The sequence below is a fragment of the Mixophyes fleayi genome, chromosome 7, assembly GCF_038048845.1.
Source record: "Mixophyes fleayi isolate aMixFle1 chromosome 7, aMixFle1.hap1, whole genome shotgun sequence".
NCBI classification, from domain to species: domain Eukaryota; kingdom Metazoa; phylum Chordata; class Amphibia; order Anura; family Limnodynastidae; genus Mixophyes; species Mixophyes fleayi.
Genome location: NC_134408.1, coordinates 153,860,470 through 153,874,759, shown reverse-complemented (window position 1 = coordinate 153,874,759; position 14,290 = coordinate 153,860,470). Strand labels below are relative to the sequence as shown.

Sequence of the window (14,290 nt, the reverse complement as noted above, 5' to 3'; positions counted from 1 at the left end):
GTATATCACGTCCCCTCAGGAGCACGTTTGCCACCAGCCCCCTTCCTCACCCCAATAATACCCATTTACGCGGCATTGAAGGGGCGTCACTTAGGGGAACATATCTTCCAACTGTCCCCGAATTGGTACAAAAGTCCTATTAACAATTCCATCAATTCAGGACTATTCTGCCTAAATCAGGACAGTTGGGCAGAGAACATATTACTACCCCCACTACCTGGCCAGGTAAGACACCAACCACCTCCGCACCTAACATACCTACTTAACCGATCGCCTAAATGGTGGGAGATTATTATCCGAGCCTCAGCCTCGGTAATAATAGATCTACACTATTATTATTTTACACAGTTTATGCTGTATTGTATGTAGCTGCCAGCTTTATTATTTTGCATTGTAGCAGATTTCTGTGCAGTTTGTAGTTTTGCATTTGTTGCTTTTTCTTGTTTTTTTTACTTATTTGTTATTCTGAAGTATGTGAAGACACTTAGGGCTAGATTTACTAAGCTGCGGGTTTGAAAAAGTGGGGATGTTGCCTATAGCAACCAATCAGATTTTAGCTGTCATTTTGTAGAAAGTACTAAATAAATGAAAGCTAGAATCTGATTGGTTGCTATAGGCAACATCCCCACTTTTTCAAACCCGCAGCTTAGTAAATCTAGCCCTTAGTCAGAAAAGGTATTTTGCCCAAAAAGCTAGAAAATGGACTAATAATGTAGGTTTGCCTATAATCCTCCATAGTAATGATGAACAAGCATTGGGTGATATAGAATAATTGTTAGTAGAGTCAACCGGATCAGTCATCAACTACAATTGAGGTATATGATAATAATAATTCTGCTCCATCAAAGATTCTAAAGAACAAGTCTAATTTGTATCTTTTACAGTTAAAAGGCCTCTTCATAGAAAGCTTTTAATAAAGTAAGATGAAAGATTTATAAACTCTTAGAGAGAAAGTTAATAGGAAACCATTAAGAGTTAATTTGACTATAAATGAAAGGAGTGTCCTTACAAGTACATTTATATATATATATATATATATATATATATATATATATATATATATATATATCTGAGATCCTTATTGGATGAAGCCCTCACCGATAAGCGATTATATAATTATTATTATTATAATCACTTAAGATACTTTTAATTGCATCCGGTAATACCAACCTATTACCAGTTGTCAAAGATTCATAAGTCACTTATTGCACCTCCCGGGAAATCAATTATTTCAGGTGTGAGCAATTTATCTTTTTTTGTGGATTGACACTTCCAAAGTTATGTTTCTTTATTAAAATCAGACATTAAGAATACCACAATTTTTCTACATTTCATTAATACTGTAGATTGGAAAGATTCTTATTGTTTTTTAACCTGTGACGTTCTCCCAGTAAATTACTACCTGCGTAAAGATGGATACCAAATTGTGTGATTTTATTTTATTGTCCATTAAATTTTATTTTAGAACACAATTATTTAGAACTGCCATGGGAACCAGGTTCGCCCTGAGCTTTGCAAACCTCTATATTGATCTGTTCAAGCAGAGATACATATGGGGTTCGGCATTCGGGGTGAACCTAATTGTCTATGGCAGATATATAGATGACTTATTTTTTAATTGGGATGGTGATGGGGCTTCTATATTATCATGTTTATCTCACTTGAATCACAATGAGTTTGGTACTAAGTTTACAGGCATTCAGAGTAATTTAATTTATTTATTTATTTGGATGTTACGTGGGTGTGGGATGATCAAATTGTCATTGAGACATTTACGAAGGATGTTGATACAACTATCTGCATTATAAAAATAGTCATACAAAGAAGTGGAAGAATAACATTCCTAAGGGCTAATTCCTTCGTATTCAAAGAAATTGCTCTTTGAGTAGTGATTTTAGGCTAATATTTTATATCATTTTTGTTTTGGAACAGGGATATCCTAGACCATTATTAGATAAGGTATTAAAGGAGGTGAAATTGTTGGATCAGTTATCTCCTGATCCAGAAGATCAAATGGGAAAAAGAAATAGACAAAATGTTGGTGTTTGCTAATCAATATAATGCTTGTGCTACAAATATTAAGAAAATTATTAACCAAGCCAGTCCTGCGACACCCTGCACACGCTTGAGAAGGCATGCTGGCTGCGGCACGTGAACTGGAACTGCAAGGCAGGACTTCCATCTGCACAGTAAATCTGGACTTCCAGTTCCAGATTCTATCAAAACTTATTAGTAGAAAAATGGAAAAAATTGAAAAAAAATAATAAAAAACAAACTGAAAAAAACGTAATTTTAATAATAAAGCATTTTTTCCTGTGGGCACCCCTGGCTAACGACATCCTGAGAGGGCGTTGGCAATCCTCATGCTTTGGTAAATAGGGAGAAGTTCTAAATCATTCACAAAAAATCCTTTTTCATCTCCCCTTAATGAATAGACCGCAGGATCTTCACTGCCACCATGGAAATATTTATGTTTCTAAACTTGAAACAGATAAACTTGTTCAGGCAATTATCTAAAACGTTTAGTAATTAGTTGCAGGAATTCTGCATTTATGCTGATATTATGGGGAAAAAACAACCCTTCTTCAAATCCTGTATTTAGAAGTAATTCTGAAGGCTTAGCGGTCATGGCCTATGTGTTGGCTCGGGTTATGGGATTTGTGTAGTGACACTGGGTGTATAATGATGGCAGCCATAGCAGTATAAGTGGAACATTGCAGTCAGCATCAAACACTGATCTTTTCAAAAGGTTCAGACATCGGTAATATTAATCTCAAGACTGAGATTTTGCCGTTCGGGTTTCCCTAGTGGGTATTCTAGATGTTTGGTTGGATATTATCAGGGATCTAACTTGTCCAGCTTCAAACGGGCCTTAAAAACCCACCTCTTCCTTAAAGCCCTTCCATCCCCCACCCATTGACCTCCTCCCAGTCTCCCCCTACCCCCCTCCCTCTCCTGTCCCCCTCCCACTTCCCTCCTTTTCATTCTCCTCTCCCCCCCTCTCCGTCTCTGCCTCCGTTCTCCCCATTCCCTCCTCCTACCATTGTGTCTCTGTCCGTCCTACCTTCCCCTTAGATTGTACGCTCCTCAGAGCAGGGCCTCCTCTCCTTCTGTTCTCCACCACCTTAACTCTGCTCTCCAGCTCCTTGTCTCCTCCGTGAGGTCCTCCGGCCCCTGTCTCTACCCCGCTGGGGGCTCTCACCTCTAATCTAGCTGTTCATTGAGCTTCTGAGTTACTGTGATTTCTGTTAACTGTACCGTGCTGTCTCACCCTGTATCGTGTTTCTGTCTGTCCCTGTACGGCGCTACGGATACCTAGTGGCGCCCTATAAATAAAAATTAATAGTAATAATAATAATAATTATTACAAACCAAGAATGACATGTTTGTTTGTCAAAGGAAATTAAAAATGATTTAAGAGTCTGAGTTAGATTTTTGGTAGAGCAATGTGGCAAAATTAAGATCTCTCTCCCTGGTTTGATTACAGACACAGCTGATCTCAGGGTTACCTACTCATGGGGTGGTTCGCTGTGGGCATAACTAAGATTATGCGTAAAGTTATTCCCTGGCATTGTTGCGGCAGAGCCATAACTTAAAATGTTAGCGTCTGGGGCAAGAAGGAAAACGGACAAATCCTAGTCCTAAATTGTAACCAAATTACCCCAAAATATTCCTAATCATGTATTCCCTTTAAACTTAGCGCAATGGGCGGTCCCCTACTTACGGCCGTGTGTTGCGGTAGTTATGTGGACAGATGAATTCAGAAATAGAAGAGTGCTTTATCATTGTGATAATATGGGTGTTGCCAATGCAAAAAGTGATAGGTTGGCCATTTGTAATGAGGTGTTATCTTTTGTTAATGGCATCAGTATAATTCTATCTACAAGTTAATATTCAGTGCAGGACAAAGTACATTCCTGTGTTCTCCAGACCTATAAGACATAGCAGACTTACCTTCTCCAGACCTATAAGACATAGCAGACTTACCTTCTCTGGCTTCAGTTTATATTTCTTACTGGATTTGTCCATACACAGCTTTTAGAATCGTGGAAGAAGTTCTTGATTAAGTAAATGTTAAGAGGTTTCAACAGAAAAAAAAAAGACAGAAACCTTGGAAATCTTACAAAGTTTATTCAAAGTCTTACAAATAATTTGTTATTCATCAAGCTACTTTGTTTAAAACAGCATTTAGGATATCTGGCTTAGTGTCCAGTAATAAGGCTTCACCATAAGAAGAAAAACATTTTTTTTAATCATCAGGATTGGTCGATTCTTTATAAGTTAAAAAAAAGGAGCAGTAAGGTAGATGGATCCTGCTGAGTAAATATGGGGAGAATGACTTAAGTAAGACTAGTGTATGGACCGTCCATTCCAGTAAGACTAGTGTATGGACCCTCCATTCCAGTAAGACTAGTGTATGGACCATACATTCCAGTAAGACTAGTGTATGGACCATCCATTCCAGTAAGACTAGTGTATGGACCATCCATTCCAGTAAGACTAGTGTATGGGCCATCCATTCCAGTAAGACTAGTGTATGGACCATCCATTCCAGTAAGACTAGTGTATGGACCATCCATTCCAGTAAGACTAGTTTATGGACCATCCATTCCAGTAAGACTAGTGTATGGACCATCCATTCCAGTAAGACTAGTGTATGGACCATCCATTCCAGTAAGACTAGTGTATGGACCATCCATTCCAGTAAGACTAGTGTATGGACCATCCATTCCAGTAAGACTAGTGTATGGACCATCCATTCCAGTAAGACTAGTGTATGGACCATCCATTCAGATCCTATTGTGAACCATCAGAATGGATCACCTCTAACCCACGGTCAGTTCACTAAACCATTTAGTGCATTTTCTGAAGTGGGGTTATATAGTGTAATAATGGTTTGCAGTGTACGGTGGAGAGAACAGCTTTTATGGTGGAATGTTATTCTTATTGATGTTTTAAAACGCTGAGTGAGGTTTTAAGGGTCACTGTGATCTGTGTGTGGCTGGCTAAGGCCGAACAATGGTTTAATGTTTGGATCATTTTTACATCATATGTTTATCACTATTGTTATCATACTACATGTGGACAGATATGAGGATCATGCCATTCAAGACACTTACAACTGTAATTTAATGTCACTATATGGGTCTTGACTGTCGGTAACAAAGGAGATCAGTAACACCAGATATATTAAGGGGGGTCTCTGTTTCTGGGGTCCTGTACTCTGACTTATAAACATTCAGCTTTGTATTACATGACATTGTGTCCACTTTAATGTAAAATCTCTGCTGTCTACAGAAGCAAAATTAGCTACAGATGAAGAGAGACGTATCCGACTCTTCACTAACAGACATAGACCGGGGAGTGTGAGCAGGAGACAGGCCGATCATTTACTGAAGGTGATGAGATATTCGGGATAAGCCTGGATATCATGGAATATCACATACATTGAAGGCTTCGCTGGGTTATCAGTTACACTATCGTACAGGTCAGTGGGGTTTGCTGCGTTTTTGGGTGGGGGTGCGACCATTCCACTTTTTCCAGCACACGACACCCCAATGAGTACACGAGCCAGGTACATGGATTTGTGTCCATTAGCGTCTGGTTTGGAATAATGATCATCTGCAGAATAATTGGAGTCTACGGCAAAGTATGTTCCATTCCCATAACAGGCCGCTGTGCGTTAAAAGAAAGAAAAGTAAAAGAGTTGTATGTTTGGGATGATACATAACAAATCATTTCAGATGGTTTCAGTGTAAGATGGTAATAATTAGAGAATGAATTATAGGAGCTACATATTAATGCAACAATGTATAGTGATTGAACAGGTTACGTGGTTATGGGAGACCGGGCCCCTGACACTGATGTTCTCCTCCCTGGTCACGGGAGACCGGGCCCCTGACACTGATGTTCTCCTCCCTGGTTACGGGAGACCAGGCCCCTGACACTGATGTTTCCCTCCCTGGTTACAGGAGACCGGGCCCCTGACACTGATGTTTCCCTCCCTGGTTACAGGAGACCGGCCCCCTGACACTGATGTTTCCCTCCCTGGTTACAGGAGACCGGGCCCCTGACACTGATGTTCTCCTCCCTGGTTACGGGAGACCGGGCCCCTGACACTGATGTTTCCCTCCCTGGTTATGGGAGACCAGGCCCCTGACACTGATGTTTCCCTCCCTGGTTACAGGAGACCGGGCCCCTGACACTGATGTTCTCCTCCCTGGTTACGGGAGACCGGGCCCCTGACACTGATGTTTCCGTCCCTGGTTACGGGAGACCGGGCCCCTGACACTGATGTTTCCGTCCCTGGTTATGGGAGACCAGGCCCCTGACACTGATGTTTCCCTCCCTGGTTACAGGAGACCGGGCCCCTGACACTGATGTTTCCCTCCCTGGTTACGGGAGACTGGGCCCCTGACACTGATGTTCTCCTCCCTGGTTACGGGAGACCAGGCCCCTGACACTGATGTTTCCCTCCCTGGTTACAGGAGACCGGGCCCCTGACACTGATGTTTCCCTCCCTGGTTACGGGAGACCGGGCCCCTGACACTGATGTTCTCCTCCCTGGTTACGGGAGACCGGCCCCCTGACACTGATGTTTCCCTCCCTGGTTACAGGAGACCGGGCCCCTGACACTGATGTTTCCCTCCCTGGTTACGGGAGACCGGGCCCCTGACACTGATGTTCTCCTCCCTGGTTACGGGAGACCGGCCCCCTGACACTGATGTTTCCCTCCCTGGTTACAGGAGACCGGCCCCCTGACACTGATGTTTCCCTCCCTGGTTACGGGAGACCGGGCCCCTGACACTGATGTTTCCCTCCCTGGTTATGGGAGACCAGGCCCCTGACACTGATGTTTCCCTCCCTGGTTACGGGAGACCGGGCCCCTGACACTGATGTTTCCTTCCCTGGTTACGGGAGACCCTTCACTATGGCCACTCACCGTTCTTTCCAGCGTAGCTCCTGTTGAATCCATTGTGGTTTACAGTGGTTATAGTGCTGGAGTCCGTCCCGTGGAATAGCTGCTTCTCATTGGTTGTGGATGCAGTTTTGGTGTCGATACTCTGCTTCTTTATCTGGTAGTTTATCCAGAGATGCTGGTTCTGTATCCTCTCAATCTGCAGAGACAGGAAACATGGTAATTATGGGCGTGATCTTTATACAGTTTATTCCACAATATAAAGTTATGAAATAAAATTATATTTATTCCTATGTATATAAAGAAGTAAAGAATAACCGTCAGCTAGTTAATTTGCTAACAGGGCCCGATTTAATAAATGCCCACTGCAGAGTCTGGCCAATCACTGTTCAGTGACCACAAGGAAGCCAATCAGCAAGCATCACCAAATGTCACATGTCTATAGTCTTATCAAAGGAGCTTACAGCCCCTCAGACACTCATCCATTTGTATTGTGTGACTATTAGTAGCCCAGTCTATTGTACAATTGTGTGGGCATTATACCCTGCACAGCTGTGTAACACTACGGCATCATACCCTGCACAGCTGTGTAACACTACGGCATCATATCCTGCACAACTGTGTAACACTACGGCATCATACCCTGCACAGCTGTGTAACACTAGGGCATTATACCCTGCACAGCTGTGTAACACTACGGCATTATACTCTGCACAGCTGTGTAACACTACGGCATTATACTCTGCACAGCTGTGTAACACTACATCATACCCTGCACAGCTGTGTAACACTACATCACACCCTGCACAGCTGTGTAACACTACGGCATCATACCCTGCACAGCTGTGTAACACTACGGCATTATACCCTGCACAGCTGTGTAACACTACGACATCATACCCTGCACAGCTGTGTAACACTACGGCATCATATCCTGCACAGCTGTGTAACACTACGGCATCATACCCTGCACAGCTGTGTAACACTACGGCATCATACCCTGCACAGCTGTGTAACACTACGGCATCATACCCTGCACAGCTGTGTAACACTACGGCATCATACCCTGCACAGCTGTGTAACACTACGGCATCATATCCTGCACAGCTGTGTAACACTACGGCATTATACCCTGCACAGCTGTGTAACACTACGGCATCATATCCTGCACAGCTGTGTAACACTACGGCATCATACCCTGCACAGCTGTGTAACACTACGGCATCATATCCTGCACAGCTGTGTAACACTACGGCATCATACCCTGCACAGCTGTGTAACACTACGGCATCATACCCTGCACAGCTATGTAACACTACGGCATCATATCCTGCACAGCTGTGTAACACTACGGCATCATATCCTGCACAGCTGTGTAACACTACGGCATCATACCCTGCACAGCTATGTAACACTACGGCATCATATCCTGCACAGCTGTGTAACACTACGGCATCATACCCTGCACAGCTGTGTAACACTACGGCATCATACCCTGCACAGCTGTGTAACACTACGGCATCATACCCTGCACAGCTGTGTAACACTACGGTATCATATCCTGCACAGCTGTGTAACACTACAGCATCATACCCTGCACAGCTGTGTAACACTACGACATCATATCCTGCACAGCTGTGTAACACTACGGCATCATATCCTGCACAGCTGTGTAACACTACGGCATCATACCCTGCACAGCTGTGTAACACTACGGCATCATACCCTGCACAGCTGTGTAACACTACGGCATATCCTGCACAGCTGTGTAACACTACATCATACCCTGCACAGCTGTGTAACACTACGGCATCATACCCTGCACAGCTGTGTAACACTACGGCATCATATCCTGCACAGCTGTGTAACACTACGGCATCATACCCTGCACAGCTGTGTAACACTACGGCATCATACCCTGCACAGCTGTGTAACACTACGGCATCATACCCTGCACAGCTGTGTAACACTACATCATACCCTGCACAGCTGTGTAACACTACATCATACCCTGCACAGCTGTGTAACACTACGGCATCATATCCTGCACAGCTGTGTAACACTACGGCATCATACCCTGCACAGCTGTGTAACACCATGGCATCATATCCTGCACAGCTGTGTAACACTACGGCATTATACCCTGCACAGCTGTGTAACACTACGGCATCATACCCTGCACAGCTGTGTAACACTACGACATCATATCCTGCACAGCTGTGTAACACTACGGCATTATACCCTGCACAGCTGTGTAACACTTCGGCATCATACCCTGCACAGCTGTGTAACACTACGGCATCATACCCTGCACAGCTGTGTAACACTACATCATACCCTGCACAGCTGTGTAACACTACGGCATTATACCCTGCACAGCTGTGTAACACTACGGCATCATACCCTGCACAGCTGTGTAACACTACATCATATCCTGCACAGCTGTGTAACACTACATCATATCCTGCACAGCTGTGTAACACTACGACATCATACCCTGCACAGCTGTGTAACACTACGACATCATACCCTGCACAGCTGTGTAACACTACGACATCATACCCTGCACAGCTGTGTAACACTACATCATACCCTGCACAGCTGTGTAACACTACATCATACCCTGCACAGCTGTGTAACACTACATCATACCCTGCACAGCTGTGTAACACTACGGCATCATACCCTGCACAGCTGTGTAACACTACGGCATCATACCCTGCACAGCTGTGTAACACTACATCATACCCTGCACAGCTGTGTAACACTACGACATCATATCCTGCACAGCTGTGTAACACTACGGCATCATACCCTGCACAGCTGTGTAACACTACGACATCATATCCTGCACAGCTGTGTAACACTACGGCATTATACCCTGCACAGCTGTGTAACACTACATCATACCCTGCACAGCTGTGTAACACTACGGCATCATACCCTGCACAGCTGTGTAACACTACATCATACCCTGCACAGCTGTGTAACACTACGACATCATACCCTGCACAGCTGTGTAACACTACATCATACCCTGCACAGCTGTGTAACACTACGGCATCATACCCTGCACAGCTGTGTAACACTACGGCATCATACCCTGCACAGCTGTGTAACACTACATCATACCCTGCACAGCTGTGTAACACTACGACATCACACCCTGCACAGCTGTGTAACACTACAACATCATACCCTGCACAGCTGTGTAACACTACGGCATCATACCCTGCACAGCTGTGTAACACTACGGCATTATACCCTGCACAGCTGTGTAACACTACGACATCATACCTGGCACAGCTGTGTAACACTACGGCATCATACCTGGCACAGCTGTGTAACACTACGACATCATATCCTGCACAGCTGTGTAACACTACGGTATCATACCCTGCACAGCTGTGTAACACTACGACATCACACCCTGCACAGCTGTGTAACACTACGGCATCATACCCTGCACAGCTGTGTAACACTACATCATACCCTGCACAGCTGTGTAACACTACGGCATTATACCCTGCACAGCTGTGTAACACTACGGCATCATACCCTGCACAGCTATGTAACACTACGGCATCATATCCTGCACAGCTGTGTAACACTACGGCATCATACCCTGCACAGCTGTGTAACACTACGGCATTATACCCTGCACAGCTGTGTAACACTACGGCATCATACCCTGCACAGCTATGTAACACTACGGCATCATATCCTGCACAGCTGTGTAACACTACGGCATCATACCCTGCACAGCTGTGTAACACTACGGCATCATACCCTGCACAGCTGTGTAACACTACGACATCATATCCTGCACAGCTGTGTAACACTACGGCATCATACCCTGCACAGCTGTGTAACACTACGGCATCATACCCTGCACAGCTGTGTAACACTACGGCATCATACCCTGCACAGCTGTGTAACACTTCGGCATCATATCCTGCACAGCTGTGTAACACTACGGCATCATACCCTGCACAGCTGTGTAACACTACGGCATCATACCCTGCACAGCTGTGTAACACTACATCATACCCTGCACAGCTGTGTAACACTACGGCATCATATCCTGCACAGCTGTGTAACACTACGGCATCATACCCTGCACAGCTGTGTAACACTACGGCATCATACCCTGCACAGCTGTGTAACACTACGGCATCATACCCTGCACAGCTGTGTAACACTACGGCATCATACCCTGCACAGCTGTGTAACACTACGGCATCATATCCTGCACAGCTGTGTAACACTACGGCATTATACCCTGCACAGCTGTGTAACACTTCGGCATCATATCCTGCACAGCTGTGTAACACTACGGCATCATACCCTGCACAGCTGTGTAACACTACGGCATCATACCCTGCACAGCTGTGTAACACTACATCATACCCTGCACAGCTGTGTAACACTACGGCATCATACCCTGCACAGCTGTGTAACACTACGGCATCATACCCTGCACAGCTGTGTAACACTTCGGCATCATATCCTGCACAGCTGTGTAACACTACGGCATCATACCCTGCACAGCTGTGTAACACTACGGCATCATACCCTGCACAGCTGTGTAACACTACGGCATCATATCCTGCACAGCTGTGTAACACTACGGCATCATACCCTGCACAGCTGTGTAACACTACGGCATCATACCCTGCACAGCTGTGTAACACTACGGCATCATACCCTGCACAGCTGTGTAACACTACGGCATCATATCCTGCACAGCTGTGTAACACTACGGCATCATACCCTGCACAGCTGTGTAACACTTCGGCATCATATCCTGCACAGCTGTGTAACACTACGGCATCATACCCTGCACAGCTGTGTAACACTACGGCATCATATCCTGCACAGCTGTGTAACACTACGGCATTATACCCTGCACAGCTGTGTAACACTACGGCATCATACCCTGCACAGCTGTGTAACACTACGGCATCATACCCTGCACAGCTGTGTAACACTACGACATTATACCCTGCACAGCTGTGTAACACTACGGCATCATATCCTGCACAGCTGTGTAACACTACGGCATCATATCCTGCACAGCTGTGTAACACTACGGCATCATATCCTGCACAGCTGTGTAACACTACGGCATCATACCCTGCACAGCTGTGTAACACTACATCATACCCTGCACAGCTGTGTAACACTACGACATCATATCCTGCACAGCTGTGTAACACTACGGCATTATACCCTGCACAGCTGTGTAACACTACGCCATCATACCCTGCACAGCTGTGTAACACTACATCATACCCTGCACAGCTGTGTAACACTACATCATACCCTGCACAGCTGTGTGACACTACATCATACCCTGCACAGCTGTGTAACACTACGGCATTATACCCTGCACAGCTGTGTAACAGTCCTTGTAAGAGCTATAAAACATCACTGCTTAAGGAACCCGCTTTGACGACTACTTACCTGCTGGAATTCCTTTGACCACAAATTAGACCCTATCTGATCTGTTATCTGGTTGTTCTGAGGTTGGACCCATCATCCAGGACCAACGCTCTGCCCTCTACCTGCAGCTCTGGCCAGTGTGATAGACCAGGGGGATCTATCCACAGCACTCTGATCTGAAGGTAGAGGTCAGGGGTACCAGCCCAGGTGCCCAGAAATGTTCCCTCCTTATTCTAACTGACAGATTATTGGTCAGATAAAAGGGGATTACCTTGATTATTTTCATCTGACACGTCTTCCTGAACTGCGTCTCAACATCGGTGTATTCCGGAGTTCCAGGATTTATTGGAACCACTTTTACATTGTCGCTGTTCATCGGTGCCCAGTCTCCAGGTAATGTAAATTGTTCTGTAATATAAACACTTATTAAGCATTGTTCCATCAGAGTAACTCGCCCAATACACAGCACAGCCCTCCGCATCCGTACTGGTCACACGGTGGAAGAGAAAGTTTCCATTTATCTTATTATTAACCTTTATATAGTGCCAGCATATTATGCATTTAATCACCCACATCAGTGCTTTGGCTGCAGTCTACGTTCTCTATCACACACACACATATTACGGATCATTTTTCCCCTTATCACTCTTTTCTAAGGCCGGGCCATCACTGGTAGAAGTCTCCATCATCGAGTCCTGAGCTGGGCTGCATTTTCTGAGCCGTAAAAATAATTCCAGTCACCCCAGAAGAGATAACCTCTGGGCCAAGAGAAGATCAGCTTATGTCATTGTGAGACAGTGATTTCCCCCACTCATTGGGGGCTCGGCTAAGTGGAGGTTGCCCTGGTCCCATCTGGAAGTCACTGGTGGGAGTGGGGGAATATCTACAGACCGTCCCATTTCTGAGTCACCCACTTCAAACAGGTTCAACCACCAGCTTCATCCTTATTCCGGCCCTGATCTCTCCTTGTGTCAGTTAATTAGTAAATGAGGAGCTGCCTCCTGCAGATAAACTAAGATGGATAATAACACAGTAATGAGGAGACCTTGTGAGGGTACATTCACTATCACCTGCACACAATAGATGGGTATTAATTGGTAATATGTATTAATATAGATATTTATATTCTCCTGTTTCACTTCTACAATCTGAGTTTTGGGTGCCATGATGATCTATCTCAGATAGTGAAAAGCACTGTATCAATTGCAGGAAAATTCTGTAATCACGATCACCATTCCCTCTTTTATTGTCTGTCTTCTTATCCACATTATACATGTCAGGGGACACGTTTTCCACTTCCATGTTATACTTCATGGGGATGGGGAAGTGGATGTAAACCTTAGAATGCAATGTAACCCCTACTTCAAAATATAAGGCTACAAGTTACCTCATTGTTCCATGTCCTGTAGATAAACACCACACCACAAACTTGTGCTTCTATATGTGCACGGAAGTCCTCTAACCCAGGGATCTCTCTCCCGTGTCTCCCAGCTGCTGCCCACCCTATTACACAGCAGTGTCTGAGCTGAGTTTCTCTTATTGCTGATGTCACCAGTGCACATGATGTAAATCTGCTGTGTCTATTGACACTGCACTCTATGCACTATGACCTTGGCCGGCTGGACTACTCTCTCCTGTTTGCTGATCATCATCATCATCAACATTTATTTATATAGCGCCAGCAACTTCTGTAGCACTTTACAATTGGAAACAAACATTAATAAAACAATACTGGGTAATACATACAGACAGAGAGGTAAGAGAACTCTGCTCACAAGCTTACAATGACTACTCTCCCCTGCTTGCTGATTCGGTGCTCTGCTTTCCTCGCCTACCACCTTGTCGCACCAGGGGGAAGCTCTGGGGGCTACGACCTGCGGGCTTCCTACAGAGAAGCCCCAACCTATCTGTGGTGTTGCCTGGTGA

The 14,290-nt window shown here is 44.9% G+C and overlaps 1 protein-coding gene across 1 annotated transcript in view; it reads right to left on the bottom strand.

Moving 5' to 3' along the window:
• Nucleotides 1-4,111: 4,111 nt before the first annotated feature.
• Nucleotides 4,112-14,290, bottom strand: part of LOC142098408 (protein mono-ADP-ribosyltransferase PARP14-like) — a 59,980-nt gene continuing 49,801 nt past the window's right edge. The window contains exons 15-17 of the mRNA XM_075181247.1: nt 12,636-12,772; nt 6,944-7,118; nt 4,112-5,676 (exon numbers count right to left, since the gene is read on the bottom strand). Coding sequence (XP_075037348.1) covers nt 5,387-5,676; nt 6,944-7,118; nt 12,636-12,772 — 602 coding nt within the window. The 3' untranslated portion in view covers nt 4,112-5,386. The remainder of the gene's footprint in view (nt 5,677-6,943; nt 7,119-12,635; nt 12,773-14,290) is intronic.